Here is a 20331-nt window from a genome sequence, read left to right on the forward strand (position 1 = left end):
ACATCTCAATGTAGTATTACTTCCTACTTCAATCTTATATCCCCCAAATCAAAATACTCTTGTTTTGATAAATGTACCATAAACTGTTATAATGGAAATCAGAAGTTGACAACCAGGAGTAGATAAAACCATGTACACAGCTCTGTATATAAGCCCTCAGTATTATATTCTACTGGAGGCAAATTCATTTTGATTTATTTCAGTAAAAGAGTTTCCTATACTTAGCAAACAAAGTAAAAAAGGTTGTCGATATCCAGTATTCATTCTGAGCATAGAAAGAAAAGATACAGTTGAGTTTGTAGTGTATCTCGCTCTTTAGCAATAACATAATTAATTTCTATTTTCATTCCTTCCATAATCTTGAGGAGTGTTTCAGTCATATACTTTTAGGCATGTGGGATGAAAAATGGATTTTAAGGTATTTGAAATTAGGTAACAAATCAGATCATTGTATTTCAATATGTTTTAACAATTTTTTGAATGAGTAATTTTGTTGATGAAAACTTCCCTTCTTTACTGGCAAACTTTACCCTTTTTGCTTACTAGTCAGTAATTGAGCATTGTCCTATGGAAAATAAGCATGAGGTATTTTTGGTTTGATAAATTCTTGGTTGTTGGTGGGTTTAATATTTGCTGTTAGTTGATATTTGCTTTAATAAGGTGATGAAATGCTATTGAAAAGAAAATTCAAGCAGCAGCACTCCCTGAGGAGGTTCCTTGAAAAATGTTCTTTGAAATAAAATGCTATTTCCTTTCTCTAGGCCATATAGGAAGGGGAAATGGGGATATAGCTGGGTGAGAACGCAGTTGTGTGGTATGCATGAAGCAATGGGTTTGATCCTTAGCACTTCGGAAATAAGCAAATAAATAAGTCCTTATTTTATTGACGGAAGGAAAAAGCATTAGTGAAGAAAATAAAAGGAAAAAGAGCCAGCTTTTTTTCCCTTCTTTTCCCTGTCTGTCTGAGGTAGAAAACGTAGGTGAAAATTTACAAAGCTCAGTTTATGCATGAGAAAAATTAAAAAGTTAATATCAGTTGCAAGTTCCATTGTGACTAAAGGGGAGAAGCTTCTATCCTGAGAAAAAGGAAGAGATGAGACAAGGATAGGGTGGCAATTTGTTTTATTTCTGTCTTATCAATTTGTCTACACACAAATGAGTGGAATTATTCCCTGTGTTGTTTTCCTAAGTGCTACTTAAACAGCACTTAATTTGCAGGAGAATTGGTTGGTCTGAGATACTCTATAAATAACCAAAGCATACCCAGAAGTCCTAATACTTTTCTGCTTTCCTAAGAAGAGGGGCATGGAGCTAACAAGTGAATATCCTGAAAAGCTGAGTGATAAATTTTGTCAAATGATCACTTTGACTTTGCCCACTTTAATGTCATAACCTTGAATCCTATCACTTAATATTTAACAGTTTTGTTTAAGCAAAGGCATTTTTCAGCCAGTGAGATCAAAGTAATATCTACCAAACGGGTATTATTAAAAATAACAAGTATGACAGACAATTATACATACAGCAAATTAGACAGAAATTGTTAATCATGTTCTTCCTATCAAATTGGTCAAGACAGGCTCACTGCTTTTTTTTTTCATTAAAATCATGGTTCATGTAATTATTTTCCATCAATATGCAACTACTTTTTACATGTCCAGAAAGTCTGGAGGTATGACTGAGCCAGCTACAGTTAAAAAAATAAATGGCATAAGAAAATAAACTCGATATTTTGTATATTTTGAATATATCTATAAATCAATATTTATAATGATTCAAATGCTCTGAAAAATATCTCTTCAAAATCAAATAGAATAATCATAGAGGGAGCAATGAATGCAGAGTAGCGAAGTGGGTAATTTATCTCTCAGAGAAAAGGTTTTAACTTATATCATGCTGGGCTTGCCAAGTAGAGGACTATTTCAAATGGTATTTTTAGGGTAGACACTGTTTCATTACTAAGGAAGTTGGAAGCAGCTAACTCATTTAAATATTCCAAATTAAACATTTCCATAACATTTTCAAGTAAAAAAAAATGAACCCAATTGCAGCAATTTTACCATTTCAAACAATAGACAGGCTATTGAATTTCTGTTAGAATCTTCAAAGGGAAGAATTTAAGTTTTTCCACAATATAATTTGCATAAAAATGTAACAATGACATTGATGTTTATAAAAGCACCAAGTGATGTCAAAACATAAGGCAGTTTCACAATGGCTTCCCTTTCACTAATAAAAACACATTTGATTCCCAATTATTATTTATAACATGCAGCTTCCTTCTGTGAAGATAGCACTCAAACCAATTAAGAGCATTTCTTTCAGCCATATATGCTGAAGCTTTCCAAACAACAAAATGAGTCCACTGAGGAAAAGATTTAAATAATTACAAACAAAGCTGATGTAGGAAGAATGTTTTAAAGGACTAAAACTGAGTCATTAAGCATTATATATGTTCGTATAATGATGAAAAGCAATGCCCACGTCTAAAGAACAAATTCTGTTGTCCTACTTAAAAATATATTTGCATATATCCAAATATTGATTAGGTGCTTAAATGATCCTTTCGGTTTCTCTCTGAGTTTCCCCCAAATTTCCCTTCCAATATTTCTATCAATATTCTCCATATTTATCTACTGCAGAGTGGAAGGTTCCCGGGTTCATTATTGTTCATGTTTTTGAAAGTTCTAGAAGTTATAGTAGTTTCTTTTAAGCCTGAACTTTCATGCCAAAAAATAATGTCTTTTTTTTGCATTTGAATTTTACAAAAGAAATATGAATCCTGGTGTACTGCTTTTTCAACTTCCAAAATACTGAAGTCACTTCGCTAAATATTACTGGGAATATGGGTGAAAAAGTCAGTCCCTATTCATCTTTTTCTCTCGAGCTTGTGAGAGGGAAATACTGAGCATCATTATAATCACCCCGGATTTTCAAGCCTCCAGTTCCTCACCTGCCCAGCTCTTGCATTCTCACACACAAAGGTGTCATAGAACACAGCGAATTGTGGGGCATTGTCGTTAACATCCAAAATTCTCACAAACACAGCCACGCGAGTTGTCTCTTTGGGATTGTCTAGAAAAAGGGGAAAAGAATTTTGTTTAGGAAGACATATTTGTGCTGCAGATTTAATCGATATAGGTATCTTGTGGGTATTACGTGCTCACATACAAATAAGCACTGCATCCATTCCCCCAATATAATGAGCAAATGCAATGAAGAAAATTACTGCAGAGCCTAATTAAGTAGTCATGAATTCTATTATTATTGGACACAGGGGTATTATTATTTTAGAAAATCTTTTTAAAAGTACAAACCACTAATTGAGCACATGTTGTATTTGTGTCTTTACTGTCCAAATATACAATATAGAAAAAAATATGTATTAAATCCTTATTATTCACCAGTATATTTTTAATGTTTTTACCAGCTTTTACATGAATAATTAGTTTTAAACAAATGCATTACTTACTGTAGATCACTAACTCCTAAGTGGTAGTTGTTACATTAAAACCTTTCCATTTCACTACTATTATTAACATGCATTCTAACAGCCACTTTCAAACCTTTTACAAATTGATCAGAAAATTTACAATGAAATCTAATGGTTCAAATATTTTATTCATATAGTTATTATACATACCATTTTGGCAATCCACGTGTGATTTATGTAACAATTTGTTTTTAAATTAGTTCAAAAACAATAAATTGCCTATTAATTATAATCTTTTTGCAAACAAGTGCTAAAATTAAAAGCCTCACAGTTTTCAAATAACATGACATATTTACAAAGCATTTTGATTTATAGATGAAATTAAAATGCTTATTTAGCTATGTTTTGGGTAACAAAGCTTGTATTTGTTATAATTACATTAACTCAATTCTCAGTGTTTTGACACTTATTTTTTTTTTTTTGTTTGTACTGAGGGTGGAACCCAGGGATTTTTCTACCTCCAAGCTATACTCCCAGACCTATTTTATACTTTATTTGGAAAAAGGGTCTCATTAAGCTGCTGAGAGCCTCACTAAGCATCTGAAGCTGGCTTTGAACTTGTGCAATCCTCCTGTCTTAGCCTCCCAAGCACAGGGATTACAAGCTTGCGCCATCACGCCCGGCAATGTTTTGACATCTTAAGTTCAAATAATATTCATTCAGATATCCTAATGTCAATATCTTAATCTTTGGATATAGGTAAACTTTGACATAAACTTTGGCAAAGTCAAGCTGAGGAGCCAACCAAAAGAAGAAAGAATATTGAAAAAAAATTCACGTTCCATGTTCATTTGTTAACAATGGCCAAGAAACAGAAATAACTTACATTTCCAACAGGTGATGAATAGATAAAGAAAATGTAGTACACACAATCAAATGCTATGTGGTCATGAAAAAGAATGATACCCTATCATTTGCAACAACATAGATGGAGTTGGAGATGATTATGTTCAGTAAAATAATCCAGTCACAAAAAGACAAGCCCCCCATGATCTCACTCATATGTGGAATCTCAAAACTTGATCCCATAGAAGTTGAGAACAGAATGAAAGAGCAGGAGGGAGGAGAAGGCAAGGGAAGTTTGATCAGTGGGTACTAAGATACAGTTAGATTGGAGTAAGAAGTTTTTGTTCCTTATTGCCCATTTGGGGGAATATAGATGATAATAATAATGTACTTTATATTTCAAATATATCAAAGAAAGAATTTTGAAAGATTTTACCATAAAGAAATGATAAATATTTGAGGACAAGCATATGTATAACCTGACTTAAATATCATGCAATATATACAAAATCAGAATCTTGAATTCCATCCCATTAATATATATATGTATATATACATACATATATATAGCTTTTATGTCTACGTAAAAAACAAATGCTTAAATAAAAATATTATCTTAATCAAACAAATAGCAGATTTAACAATATAATTAAATCACCTAAATAGATTTACACATTTTGTAATACTACCAGTGGTGGGTAAGTGATAGGACATTCAGGGGTGAGGGGGTCAAGCCTCAATATAATTAAAAATAAGGAAGTACTAGAAGTACCGGGGGGGGGGAGGGGGAGGAGTAATTTTATTTTATTTTTTCCTGAAAAGGTAGTTATAAACCAGTAAGTTTGGGAATCTATGAAACCAAAAAGCATCATGGATACTACCATTTATTCATGTGAAATTTAATTTTATCCTCTTAATTTCATCTAAATAAATTTTAAATACAATAATGATAAAAATATTGTCACATTCAAATGAGGTATATATCACTGCTCAAAAATGTATCCCCCTGGTCCATGTAATTCAAGTGTCACTAAAATAATATCGTTTGCTTGTTTTTGTTTGTTTTGTTTTTTGATACTGGGATTGAACTCCTGGGCATTCTACCTCTAAACTATACCTCCAGCTTTTTTAAATTTTTTATTTTGTTTGTTTATTTTATTTATTTATTTTAATAAAACTTTATTGGTGCATTATAGTCTCACATCATAATATACTTCAGAGCATTAATGGCATACATGCACACAGCACTTGGTACACTCAGTCTCTCCTCATTCCCTTGCCTTCTCCTTAAGTGATACTGAGAATGGCATTAGCCTCCCTAAGTTGCTGAAGCTGGCCTTTTGCCTTAGCATCCCAAGTAGTGTGATTATAGGTGTGGCCACCACATGTGGCTGATATCAGGACTTTTAAAAAAGAATGTGCCAGCCGGGCGTGGTGGCGCACGCTTGTAATCCCCGCACTTGGGAGGCAGAGACAGGAGGATCGCGCAGGTTCGAAGCCAGCGCGTGCTGGCTTAGGAGACCCTGTTTCCAAATAACAATGTAAAAAATAGGTCTTGGAGTGTAGCCCGGAGGTAGAAGGGCTTCCAGGACCCCAGTACTACCAAAAAAAAAAAAAAAAAAAAAAAAAAAACAAAGAATGTGCCAGAACTGATTTGCTAGCAAGCACATTTATTTACACCTCTCTAGTCTTACTTCTTTTTCTGATCCTCCTGTCTCAGCCTCCTAAGAACTGGGATTAAGGATGTGTGCCACCATGCCCAACTACTTCTATCTTCTTTACCCACATATATTCAGCTGAGAGGTTCTAAATGTGTATTTCTTAATGTAATGCTGCCTATTGCCCACCATTTCGTGTGTTCAATGTCTGATAATCCAGGCCCTGGAGTAAAACGGAGTTGCCTTCATTCCCAAATCCACCTCTCATTCCTTGCGATTTGGCCAAGTTATCCCATCTCCCCAATGCCTTAGTCGAACCCTATCCTTATAAAGGCAGAATTTTTTTTTATCTCACAGAGTTATTTGATAAATTACGTATCAAAAGCTCTTATCAAAAGCTCTAGTTTCAAGGTTAGTAGTCAAGGGATGTTGAATACTATTACTGTTATCCTCATTATCGATATCATACCTTCTTCACTTCCTTATGCTACTTAACAGCTTATGCTATCTTCCCTCACATAGAGCATCCACACCATAAAAACCTATTAATCAGCTTTACCACAATTCACATGGAAGCAGTAGAGAAGGAAATAAAAGAGAGAAAAAATGCTATTCTACCCCCCCATGTTCCTAGTCCATTTCTAAAGTCTAAAGGTGCCATATTCACCTACAAATAGACCCTTAACAATGTAGTTACATATTGCCACAAAGAAAAGTGGGGGGTCTGATTCTCCCATATTTCCTAGAACACACTCTTTAGCCTACTTAAAAGCAAACTATTTATTTTCAATATAAAGTTTTGAGCAAAAAAACCCAAAATTCTTGTTGGTAGTAATTTCACTTCTAACCATGCCACAGAGGATTAAAAAAGAAAAGTTTCACAACCATAAAAATTGCATCGTCAGACCTTTCCTTAACCCAATATGAAGATTCTCCAGCCTCTTCCCAAATAACTCAAGGCTCTTCAAATCAAAAGCTAAATCCACAGGGATGCATGTGTTTTTTAAAGCATCAGCCCTGCAGTCACCTCTTCTAAAAACACTGCTTACACTAATCGTTTTTTGCTGCCACTTGCTGCAGCTTATGTATAAATAAGAGAAGAAAGCAATCCAAGGAGGACTCATACTGAACAGGAGCAGGCACCTCCTATTTACCACCTGAATCTCCCTCAGAGGCCTGCAGGGAAACAGTAAAGTAGCACAGAGGATCTTAAAATGTATGTCCCGAGGTGAGCCCATGACTGCTTCCACAGGCTTTTACAATCTCAAAAGAGAAAAGCTTAAGCCATTCTCTAGGAACTCCACACAGACTTTAAAAAAAAAAAGAAAAAAGAACTTTTCTACATGCTTTGGGCAAGAATTTGTACAAACAAAGAACTAGGTATGGCTAATGGAGTCCTTCAGTCATAAACTATGCTCAGAATATATTGGAATGGTTGTCAGATGCAATTAGAAATTTCTTGGTTGCTACAAGAAATGTGTTCTAAAATCCCAAATTTATTAGAAAGGCACTGATTGCGACCTTAATTTAGATTTTGCATTTTCAAATGCATTTTAAAGAAGGAAAAGGGAATTATTCCATGGTATACTACACTAAATAATTACCTGCAGTAGATTAGCACTTTTCATGTGATGTGATTTGTTGCTATGAAATATAGAATTAAACTGTTAGAGGCAGAGCCTGGATACACGTGTTAAGAAGTACGTGTATACATCATTCTGTTCCACTCAAGGCTTGGTGTGGGACACACCATAAGACCAGTGTTTATCTAGTAAAAACAATTTCCTATATGTTGATTCTCTTTCACCCTCATTGCTTAATTTAATACCCGGCACAGTATAATAGGACCCTGACTGATCACAACTTGGCAGGTAGGCATTTCCAGCAGTTGCTCCACACACTGATTCTATTTAAGGGCAAAAAAATAGGTTTAGTCCTTAAGAAGAAGTAATAATTGGCTTAGCGTTTTTTTACCGAATCGTAATTACTTCAACTAGCTTTAGAAGTTAAATTTCCCAAAGTATCTGAAACGGAAAATGCAATTCCCGTCTCACTGGGCTTAAAAAAGGATCTTGAACTGAACGAAACACAAACAACCATTCTTTTGGAATGCACCAATTAGAGGGTACTGAGCATACCTTACTCTTGGAACTTGGAGACATACAGAAAAATGAGTTTTCTTTAAAAGAAATTTAAATATCAGCCTGGCACGGTAGTGCATGCTTGTAATTCTAGTACTTAAAAGCCTAAGACATATTTGGGCACCTTATTCTTTAGAAAGTTTGTTTGTTTATTCTCTTTTTGTCTGTGCCTTTGAAATCATATCCAAGAAATCACTGCCAATTTCAATGTTGTTAAGTGTTATGACCCAGGTTTTCTTCTAAAAGCTTATAGTATTACGATTTACATTTAGGTCTTTTATCTATTTTGAGTTAATATCGTGTTAGGTAAGGGTCCAACTTTATTCTTTTTCATTATTATTATTTTTCAACAATATTTAGTGAAAGGATCATTATTTCCTTCACCAAATGTTCTTGGAAATCATGTTAAAAATAACTTGACCATATATGGAAGAATTTATTTCTAGGCTTTTTATTTTGCTCCACTGGTTTATATATCTGCCTTTATAGCAGTACTACACTGTTTCAATTAATGTAGCTTTATAAGGTTTGAAATCAGAGAATGTACATCTTCTAGCTTTGTTCTTTTTCAAGATTGTTCTGGGTATTTAGAGTTCATATTTCATGTTAGGATAGATTTTTTTTCTGGAAAAAAATGTACAATAGTTTCATCTTAAAAAAAAAAAAGAAAAAAATCCTCGTAAGAAAGAAAGCAAAAAGAAATATTGAAATGTTATGTCTAAGTGATCAAAAGTTTGATATCAGACAAATGAATCTGTTATGTAAGATTATCATTGATAATTTTGGATAAATTGCTATAATATTAGATGTCAACCACTCAGCCAAGCATGTGAAGGAGGGAGGGGGAGGGAATGGTGTGGAGTAGGGGCTAACTGGGCAATGTGTGCACGTATGTCTACACAAGTTTTTTATCCCATTATGATGTATGAATACAGTGCACCAATAAAAAATAAAAATAAAGAAGAAAAGACCCTAAGACATAGTGGAGTATCACAGGTTCAAGCGCAGCCTCAGCATTACAGAGAGGCTTTCAGCAACTAAGGGGGACCATGTTTCCAAATAAAAAAAATTAAAAGAAGGCCAAGGTGCAGCTCAGAGGTAGAATGCCTTTAGATTTAATGATCAGCAACACTAAATAAATAGATAAATAAATAAATAAATAGCCTTAAAGAACACCATGACTTATGTCTGATTGAGAAAATTGAATCTTTGTATTTCAGAACCGAATATAAAGAGGGAAGTCTATCGTTTCAGCTCAAAGCTTTGGCTGGATTGCTGATGATGTCCTCTCCTGCTTCCATCCTTCTGAAAACACTTGGTGATTCAGGCTTGATGCTTTGCCTTAAAAAATCTGGGATGGAGCCGGGCATGGTGGCGCAGGCTTGTAATCCCAGCGTTCGGGAGGCCGAGACCTGGAGGATCGCGGTTCGCAGACAGCCTCAGCTACTTAGTGAGGCCCTCTGCAACTCAGTGAGACCCGGTTTCAAAATAAAAAAAATAAAAAATAGGGCAGGGGGTGTAGCTCGGAGGTCAAATGCCCCTGGGTTCCATCCCCAGACCCGCAAAAAAAAAAAAAAAAAATCTGGGCTGGTTACTTCATATAGCTTGACCTTGATAACTGTGGAATTTATGGGCTTATTTTTTCAGCATGACTCAACTCCTAATAAATGTTTTTTTTTTTTTCTAAAACAGTTTGAGTCACTCTACTTTTTTTTATGTCTCAATATGTGATCAGAAACTGTGAGTAGGCCTGCATGATCATGGACATGTGGTTTTACCTGTTGCCCGGGGTCTCACCCCTTAAAGGACTCTGTTCTCAATTTAAGGTTGCCAGCTCAATTTCTTCATATTATTTCTTTAAAAATCTACCTGAAGTTCTAATTTGAAAACAGATTCCACAAATGAAGGAGAATATTTGTGTGTGTAAAACCATTTGTGAGAAAAGGAAGAAGTGTTTTTGAATTCTGTTTCTTCCTGCTTCTGGTTGGATGAAATTTTGTAAATCTGTAGAAAGTTAAGTACTAGAGCTAGAGAAAAAATTGTCTGTTTTAAGTATCACTTTATAACTTCTATCATACTTATTTTGAGTAATTTGCTAAAATCTCCCAGGGATTAGTTAATTCTCATTTAAATGAGATAAATAAAAATGTTAGAAGAGCAAATTTAAAATTCTGAGAATGGTACCTGGCATACAATACTCAATTTTAACTATTATTATTATTAATAATAATATAGATTTTGGTTACCTTTTATGTGAAACAGAAATAATAATGTCTGCCTATATGGTAGTTAAATTTAATGACACAATTTATACCCATTTTTATCATAGATTATAATTAATAGTGTCCAAGCAAAAATTTTAATGCTTTTAATTTTTCCTTAAATTAGAATATTTTAGTAGAAAAATCTATCACCTTTTCATTAGTAAATACTAAATGTAGATTTACAGATACTTTAAAGTAGCAGAAAATGTAAGCCCACACTGTTCCATTTTGTCTTAAGGATTATTTTGAGCTGAAGATAGTTTTATAAAGGAAAAAAAAAGAGGTCTAATAAGAGTACTATGACTATCCAATTTTTCTTCCTGAAAGCAATAGGTAACTCCCTTATATAGAAGAATCCTCCTATATTATAACGAGAGTAACATTCTTTTTTTTCTGTTTCTAGTTATTTATTGTGGTACTGGATATTTAACTCAGGGGTATTTTACTACAGAGCTATCTCTGAATTTTTTTTTTTTTTGAAACAAAGTGGATTGCTAAAGCTGGCCTCATATCTGAGATCCTTCTGTCTCAGCCTCCAAATAATGGCATTACAGCTGTGTGCCACCACGCTTGGCTAAGAATAACATTCTTAATATTGAGAACAAACAATTCAAACTAAGACAATTCTGTATAAATATATATATTTAGTTTCTTTCCCACCAGTACCTTTCTTTGTTCATCCCAGTGTAAACTAATTTAAATTTTGCCATATTCTGGGGTTATTTTCTCGTGAAAGCTCCCCTGCAACATAAAACCTAAATTCATTTTTATGCCTTTCTTTTGTTAATCTGACTTAATGTCAGTTAAATTTCATGCTCATTTGAAAGCTATAATTTATACAAGCAAAAAGAATTATTTTAATATAAAACCTATAAATATATGGCAAAATGTATAAAAATAATACACACATAAAAGATAAATGGAAACATTCATAAATATATATATTATAGACATAAAATTCATCTTACTGATTTCGGCAGCAATAACAGTAAGATTGTGCCATTGAGATAGTTCACGGTCAAGTGGTTTGGATGTATAAAGCGATCCGTTTCCAGAATGTATGTTAAAGATCCTATCAAGGTCAGTATGGCGATCCAAAGAAAATCTGAACAAAAAGGGCCAAGAAAAATACATGGCAGTGTTAATGATGCCTTATAAAACAACAAAAAAATGGTAAAATGCAAAGATACACATATAGCAATAATTACAGGAAGGAATGCAGGACTGATCTAGAATATGAGGTGTTTCATGAGTTTATCACAGACACACACTCACCTGCCCCAAGGCATTGTTCTGCATTGAAATGTTAATCTTCCAGAATCTGTTATTCAAAATCCCATCTAGCTTCATATACAGTGAACTAATTTTGATATACTTGGTCCTTAAAATATTTGGGATTTGATATACTTGGTCCCCGAAAATATTTATAATAAAATTTATAATAATAAAATTGAAAAGATGGAGTCGTGGCACACTCCTGTAATCCCAGTACTTGGGAGGCCAAGACAGGAGGATTGCAGGGTCAGTTTCAGTAACCGAGGGATACTCTCAGCAACCTTGGGAGACTGTTTCCATATGAAAATAAACAGCCAGGCACGGTGGAGTGTGTTTGTAATTCCAGTACTTGAGAGGCCGAGACAGGAGGAGTGCAGGTTTGCAGCCAGCCTCAGCTACTTAGTGAGACCTTCTGCAACTTGGTGAAATTCTGTTTCAAAATAAAGAATACAAAATAAGACTGGGGGTATAGATCAGAGGTAGAATGCCTCTGGGTTTAATCCCCAGTGTCTCATAATTAAATTAAATTAAAACATTTAAAATTTAAGTAATTAACTGAATAATTATTTAACATTTGGCAAGTAACAAGGCCCCTTATTTTAGCAGAAATATAACATAAAATTGTATATGTGCCAGGCGTGGTGGCGCACGCTTGTAATCCCAGCATTTGGGAGGCTGAGACCCGAGGATCGCGGTTCGCGGACAGCCTCAGCTACTTAGTGAGGCCCTCTGCAACTCAGTGAGACCCGGTTTCAAAATAAAGAATAAAAAATAGGGCAGGGGGTGTAGCTCGGAGGTCAAATGCCCCTGGGTTCCATCCCCAGACCTGCAAAAAAAAAAAAAAAATGTATATGTAACTTAATAAATGCATGAAATCATGCAACAGTACTTTGCCAAATCCATTTTATATGTGTTCTCTCTTAATTATTTCTTGTAGCTCACTTTAAAGAAGTAATGACAAAGTTTAGAAGGTTCCATTACATTATCTTGAAGACACAGAGAGATCATAGCTCTTTTTTTCAAGCATAACTCAGTCTAATTATACTTTTCAATTTTAATTGGCAAATCATGTGTGTTAACTTTAATTTCTCTTTTAAAAATCACTTCTTGAATGCACACTAGTGAGATATTCAGTAAAAAATTTTGTCATTACATTAGCGTTAACAATATATGACATAATTTATAATATGTCCAGGTTGAAACATCCAATAAATATATTACACTAGTAATGTCATTTTGTATCTTTGAATATATACAATTGTCCCTTTGTATCCTTTGGGGATTGGTCCCAGGTCCTCTGTGAGTACCAAAACCCACAGATGCTCAAGTTCCTTATAGAAAGTGGCCTAACATTTACTTTTAACCTAAGATATTCTTCTGAACACTTTAAGCTTCCTCTAGATTGCTTATAATATAAAAGTTACATACACATTTGCTATACTATATTGTTTTAGAAATCGTGACAAGAAAGGTCTACATGTTTAGTAGAAACACAGTTCTTTTCCAAAATTTTTTCATTGATGTTGGCTTAATTTGAAGATGCAGAATCTGTAGATAGAGGAGGCCGACCATGTACGTATACTACACGTACACATATAGAAAGGCTTTACACATATATGTCTCTATTTATTTGTTTTAATATACTATTCATGTTTTATAGATGCATGTTCTGTCGATATAATAACATCTAAAATATGCATTTATATTTTATACATCAAGGTAGTATAAATTCAAAATATATAACCACTTTCATGGAATATGCTCTGTCATTACTAAGCAATACAGCAACTAATTCTGTTGCATATAGTATATGCAATTTGATTTTTTCTTGTTGGTCCTTAGAATTGCATAAATTTTATTTAAAAATATTCACAGATACGTTTTTACATGTAATAACCATCAATCTAAATGAGGATGGAAAATTTAATTTTGTGGATAAATGTTTTGACATTGTGACTTAATGCTACTTGACCTAAATTTATATCATCAAAAAATATTATGCATCATTCTTGAAAGGACGTTTTGAAAGCAAGAACCTAGAACATAGCCTACTGAAGTTAGTTAGGGTCTCTGCCAAGTAAATGCTTGGTATTTAATGGGGAAAATTAATTATGCATATTGGTCATCTTAAAGCTTCAAAGAAAAATTCAAGGAATACAGCAATTTAGATGAAGATAAATGGATTGGATAGGAGGTATCTGTGAAGAACTCCTGCTGGCAGATGGGAGGACTATGTGAATATCATGTATAAACATTCCTCTTCTGCTTATAAGAAACATGTATATCCATGGTGCCCATGAATATATGAAATATAGTTATGCAAAATTATATAAATAATACACAAAGCTTTTTACTATGTAAGTATGACTTCACATGAATATTGACAGCATTTATATAATTTTTAACTGAAATCTAACTAGAGTCCCATGGCACATAAAATTGAAGGTTCTTTACATTATGCAGTTGCATAAGTCATATAAATAAATTCAGAAATTGCAAATTAAACATCTGAACTCATACTTGACTGGTTCATGTGGAAACTAAATCAGGCTGCTGAGAATTAGAGAAATAAATGAAACCCAAAAGACATACTAGACTGATAGATTAAAGTAAGTATTCATTTTGATGCTGATACTCAGAATAGATATCTGTATTTCTGCAATATATGAGTATAAATGTCAATGAAAACTGAGCCTTTCTCATTTTTATATGTTTATCAAATCTCTCATGTATGGGAGTTGCCTTAGAAAGAAAAGCAAGAAATGCTGAAAGTCCTTAGATTGTTTTCGAACGTTCTAACATTTTTGAAACAGCTAAAAACAAAACAAAGATATGTGCAAATTATAGCAGGAACTATGGCACACAGCTGGATTCCCAGTACTTTGGAGGCAGAGACAGGAAGATCACAGGTTCAAGGCCAGCTTCTGCAAGTTCGTAAGACCCCTATTTCAAAATAAAAAAAATAAGGGGTAGGGGTATAGATCAGTAGTAGAGCACCTCTGGGTTCAGTCTCCATTACCACAACACACACACACACACACACACACACACACACACACTAAGTAAACTATAAACCTTGTGTGTACCCTATCTTGAAACACTCAGAGGCAATTTACATTAAATACTGTGCTCTCTGAACTTAAGTGTACCTTATGGAGAAACTCTTTTATCTTTAGTTGCACTAAATGCTTTACAGTAGCATGGTCTCTCTATGTATGTCAATCCCCTTGCTTTTCATTTTAAACACTGGCATATTTACCTAATGGGGCTGGAAGCAGCATCTGGGTCCCTTGCCATTACAGTTCCAATTATTGTGCCCACTTCAATATCTTCATGAACCTCAAAAAGATAGGAGGACCTGCTGAAAACAGGGGGCTCATCCACGTCTTCTATAGAGATTTTCACAATGGTGGTGTCTTTGAATGGTCCTAGGTAATAAAAGCGTGGGTCCACGTGGGTATTTTCTGCTTCAACCTTCAGAGTGTACAGTCTTCGGCTCTCATAGTCAAGTGGCTAAAAAAAAGGTATTGAATCATCAGTGTTAGATGGCAGATTTGTATAATATGCTCTGTTCAGGTAAGATTTTTTAAATTCTTAGAGTTCTGTCAATTTATTTATTAATTATAAACACCAGTATAAATAATAACATAATCTCATTTACTTATTTATGTACCAGGGATTGAATCCAGGGGGTATTCTATTTCCAATCTACATACCCAGCCCTATTTTGTTTTATTTTCTGTTATGAAACAGTGTCGCACTAAGTTGCTGAGGGTGTTAACTGGGTTGCTGAGGCTGGTCTTGAAAGAGTGATCCTCTTGTCTCAGCATTCTCAAGTACTGGGATTACAGGCATGTACCATCACACCTGGCTAAAATCTTAACTTATCATCTAGAAATCTAATTTTTGCTTTTTTAAAATTTAATACATAACTCTTTGGAATATAGGAAAATGAGATGTGAATCTTTGCAAGATTCAGGACAGATATTAAAACCTATTTCATAAGATAGTGACTCTTTACAAAAAAAAAATGACAGGTGGAATGAGTATCTGTGTGTGTGCTGAAATGTTAACTGCTATTGAATTTTTATAAACAAAGAATTAAGTTTTTTTAAATTTATGTTACAATCTTTTAATTTAAATTAATGAACGCAAACTATGCAATTGTGAAGATACAACTTTCAATAATTATATGACACATTCATGGTAAGGGAAACCTTCAATAATGAGAAAAGAGAGAATGTTTCATAGCAATGTGTTAATTAGGGTATGTAATGAAAAAGGGGGACGTAAAATATTAATATTGTTTAACTTTCACAAGCATAAAATCAAGTCCCTCACCTCACACTAATGCTTAAAGATGTCTTATTAACAGAGAAAACATTGAACTAAAGTTCCTCAATCTTTTATTTTTTTCTTTCTGAAAAGCACAAGTTTCATCTGCATTACTGCTACTTTCTGATCATGGGAAAACAAGGAAGCTGCTTTTCTATTTGCTGGTCACACAATATTTAATAACGGTGTGCACCTAGTGACTTTCAATAAGCCCTCAGGACAGTAGTATTATTAACCAGTGCCCCAGTGGTTACTTTGTGCAAGGTTTTTCATTAGGACCTAAATTTTAATGTGCCTTTTTTTTTTTTGTATATGGATGGCACTGACTCTACAATAAAAACTGGTTACCTTTAAATTGTATCACTGAACATATGTTAGCAGAAAAGTTTAATTTACATAGCAGAAGGGGAAATGTGAACAATTAAGTTATGTTCCAATCCATTCTGTTTCTTTTTATTAGCAACTCTAATTATTGCTTCATGCATCTGGATAGCATACTATTTTTCATACCTCCAACTGTGATGAGTTATGGCCATTATTTGCTATTAACTAGTTTCTTAAAATTAATGTAATTATGGAGGATTTTTATTAACATGACTCAGAAATATAATTACACATATATTAATTTCCCTTTTAAGTTTCATAAAATATCAGGTTTCCTATTTCAATCAACAGAAGCATGTACTCAAAATGTCTTAGGAGCTCTCCGGCTTCAGATTCTTCTTACTTATGTATAAAACAAATTATATTTCAACACACTAGTGACATTTCTTTTAATGGATAATGGATAAATGAATAGTATACAATACAATCTTGACTCTCTAAACACACAGATGCTTATGTATGCTGAACCTGGGCACCTTTTTTACAGTTATGATGCCTTCCTGTGTGTCCTTCTCAGTTATAATGTCAAACATATCAGTCCCATCGCCATCAATAATTCGGTATTCGACTTCAGCATTTTTCCCAGTGTCAGCATCAGTCGCTTTCACGCTTCCAACAGCTGTGCCAACTGGGGAGGATTCAAGAACACGGAGATGGATAGTGTCTGTACAAAATTTAGAAGAGAGAAAAGGACAAAGTGATTTCTCAGTACAATAGTCAAAAGTAAAATGTACATAGTTCAATAGTGTAAAACTTAAACTCTATGTTATATGTTGATTAAGTAAGATGTTGACATTCCTAGTATGGTTAATATTCAAATAAAGTCTAGGAGTAGAAAAAGATTGAACAGTGAGGGCTTTAGTTTGTGCATATTAATCTGAGTAGAGAGGACCAGGCTCTTATTGTATCAGGTATTCTGGCTTTGAAAATAAGCATGCATTTTCCTTGTCTTTGAGGGCAGATATGTATCTATGCGTATTTATAGAACCACAACAAAGCACAAGATATAGAGCAAATATTTCTATTTAATTGATTTTTCTATGCAGAACTTAGTTATTTACTTCTCTTACTTATTTTCGCTGCAGGACAGAACATTTTACAATCCAATGCAATCATCTATAATATGTAGAGATCCAATTTCTATTTGTGACAACAAAAACAAAGAATAGTCTGCAGAAGAATTATAAAGATGCCCTTCATGGTGTCAGAGTAAAAACACTAAATTCCAACAAACTCTCCTGCACTCCAGAGCTAAACAAGAATTTATCTAAGCCCTGCTGTACCTAGGGGTGCTTCCAACATGAACAACCTCCACTGCTAATGAGATTTATGTTTTTGCACCTGGTCATAAACTACATGCTTCTGACAGATTAATCGACTGGAAGCACACTTCTGATTATAGCACCTTCTTGCTCATAAACCTTAAGTAATTCTCCTTAATATACATAATGGAGTCTAGACCTCTTGTCTAGCCAGGATATTGCCTAGGTATATCTTCCCCAACAAACTTCACTTTTGCTCACTTCTATGAAAAAATATGCATCAAACTGGACCTTTTAGAATTTTCTGGCTAAAACTTAATTTCTTACATTGTAATCTATATTTTTTCCATGATTTTTGTCTCGCAGAAAAATCTGTTCCTATTACCCTAATATAATTATAATTAAGTTTGCCAAATATGAAGAAAAGGCAAAAAAGAACATGCTGATGCTGATGACGTACATGAGCTCGGAATTCTAGTCTATAGAACTGAGAGACAATACATTCCATTGTTGAAGACGTAGTCTATGGGACTTTTGTGATAGTCCTGACACACTAATAGAGCATGATAGTCCTGACACACTAATAGAGCATGTCTATACACTTAATGTTACATATAATTTCCTAAGAGACATAGTAAAATTCAGTTTCCAGCATACTACTGTTGGTCTTAGCCTTCCTCAGAGCATGTTCAACTCTGGCCTACTCACTTTCCTTAAAGAATTAAATATCATATAAACGGTACCTCAATAAATTTATTAGCTACCATGACCCTTCGAAAATACAAAATGTCATTATACTACTGAAAGGCCTCATTGTTAAGCGCTTACTTTCTTTGTTTGGTTTGTAAAGTCATATAAATCAGGTCTCTGCTAAAATCTTTTTTTTTTGTGTGTGTGTGGTACTGGGGGTGGAACCCAGAGGCTTTCTACCTCTGGACTATACTCCCAGACCTATTTTTTTTTTTTTGCCTGGAAACAGGGTCTCACTAAGTTGCTGAGAACCTCACTAAGTAGCTGAGGCTGGCTTCAAACCTGCATAATCCTCCTGTCTCAGACTCCCAAGCACGGGGATTACAAAATTGGGCCACCACACCCAGCTACTAAAATCTTTAGTATCAAATATTGATATTGTCTACAAAAAAGAAACTGTGGTTTAATTATGGTTCTCTTCTAGTTCTTCCTATATTTATTTCTATTTTTATTTCTCTCTATATTTATTATTTGAAATTCTTCTATTAGGTAAAGCTGCTCCAATGCTCCCATTTAGTATTATTCATTTTATTAAATATTAATATGAGTATGGATGCATAGACATTTATTTTATGTATTATAATATAATAATCCAGTTGTATTTTCTGCAAATTCTTCCAGACTTGGCCATTGATTGACCTTCTGTATTGGCTTTGGTGCCTTTAAACATGCTGCCATCCTTCTTTGGCATACTTCCTTAATTCCTGTCACCTCAAGACATTATAGGTTTTTCTTATATGTTTCCTACCCAAGACCTAAAATCAACCAGGTTTTCAAGTAGTTTCTTTTACTGGAGAAAGTCCATAATTTTAGAAACATAGCACAGTATTACAGAATCAAATAAAATGCAATCCTTGCTTCACAATGTATAGATATGTAAAAACTTGTATTTAAAATAAGAAATCCAGTTATATATTTTACTTAAAAATACAAATAACAGTGAATTCTTATCTTTTAGCAGATTAATTAATCATTGAGAAATTAAACATCTACTCTTTCAAAGGAATTTTTAGTGCTACGATGTATAATATTAAAATTTAAGACATTTCAGACTGAGAAAATCCTGTATAATAATAGAAGTTTTTTTTGTTGTTGTTGTTTTTTGGGGTTTTTTTTTTGGTGGTACTGGGGTTCCTGGAAGCCCTTCTACCTCCGGGCTACACTCCCAGACCTATTTTTACATTTTTGTTTGGAAACAGGGTCTCCTAAGCCAGCACGCGCAGCTGGCTTCGAACCTGTGCGATCCTCCTGTCTCTGCCTCCCAAGTGCAGGGATTACAAGCGTGAGCCACCACGCTCGACCAATAATAGAAGTTTTTTACACAGAAATTCAATAACATTAGAATAGACTATACCTGTCTTAATAAGTTCATACTTATAAAATATTTACACGGTTTTGTTATAATTTTTATTGATGAAAAAGGCTTAAGAGTTCATTCCATTGATATGAAATACAATCCTAGTTGCTGTTACCAGTTTTGCTGTTGTTGTTAATTGGTTTTTGTTTTTCACTCACACAAACTAAATCATTTTGGAGAGTTGCAGCTTCTAAATCTGAGTAATTGAAGGGAAAATAAGACTAGGATTTCTTTCTGAGGCCCAAACTAAGAGAGATATAAATATCCATTGGGATTATGGAACTGAACAAAAGAGCCAATCAACTTGCTTCCACCACCCAAAATTTAGAAAAGTTAATGAAAAATGAGAAAATAATGATTTCATTGATTAAAGTAGATTGAGTCAGTTAGGCTTCTACAATACAAGCTAAATAATTTAGCTCAATATTTTAACTAAAAAGTTACATCTACACAAACATTGACCTATACAGGAAGAAGGTAAAATAAACCTCAAGTAACGCTATGTTGATATATGAAGGTATCACTACTGATCTCACTAACATGCACTGAGAGGCGTGGGTAGCAGGGTGTGACCCAGAGAGAAGGACACCAAGCACTCAATGCACATATGTTTGTATTGCTTTGAA

General features: G+C 34.0%; 1 protein-coding gene across 2 annotated transcripts in view; it reads right to left on the reverse strand.

Moving 5' to 3' along the window:
- LOC308274350 (cadherin-10) overlaps nt 1–20331 on the reverse strand; it is a gene marked incomplete at both ends in the record, with an annotated part of 115833 nt that overhangs the window by 11349 nt on the left and 84153 nt on the right. For both annotated transcript variants that reach the window (XM_080712011.1, XM_080712010.1), the window contains 4 exons: nt 2954–3075; nt 11311–11447; nt 14877–15130; nt 16813–17000. In XM_080712011.1, the coding sequence (XP_080568137.1) occupies nt 2954–3075; nt 11311–11447; nt 14877–15130; nt 16813–17000 (701 nt within the window). The remainder of the gene's footprint in view (nt 1–2953; nt 3076–11310; nt 11448–14876; nt 15131–16812; nt 17001–20331) is intronic.

The sequence above is a fragment of the Muscardinus avellanarius genome (genome assembly GCF_963383645.1).
Source record: "Muscardinus avellanarius genome assembly, chromosome: 1".
Lineage (NCBI taxonomy): Eukaryota > Metazoa > Chordata > Mammalia > Rodentia > Gliridae > Muscardinus > Muscardinus avellanarius.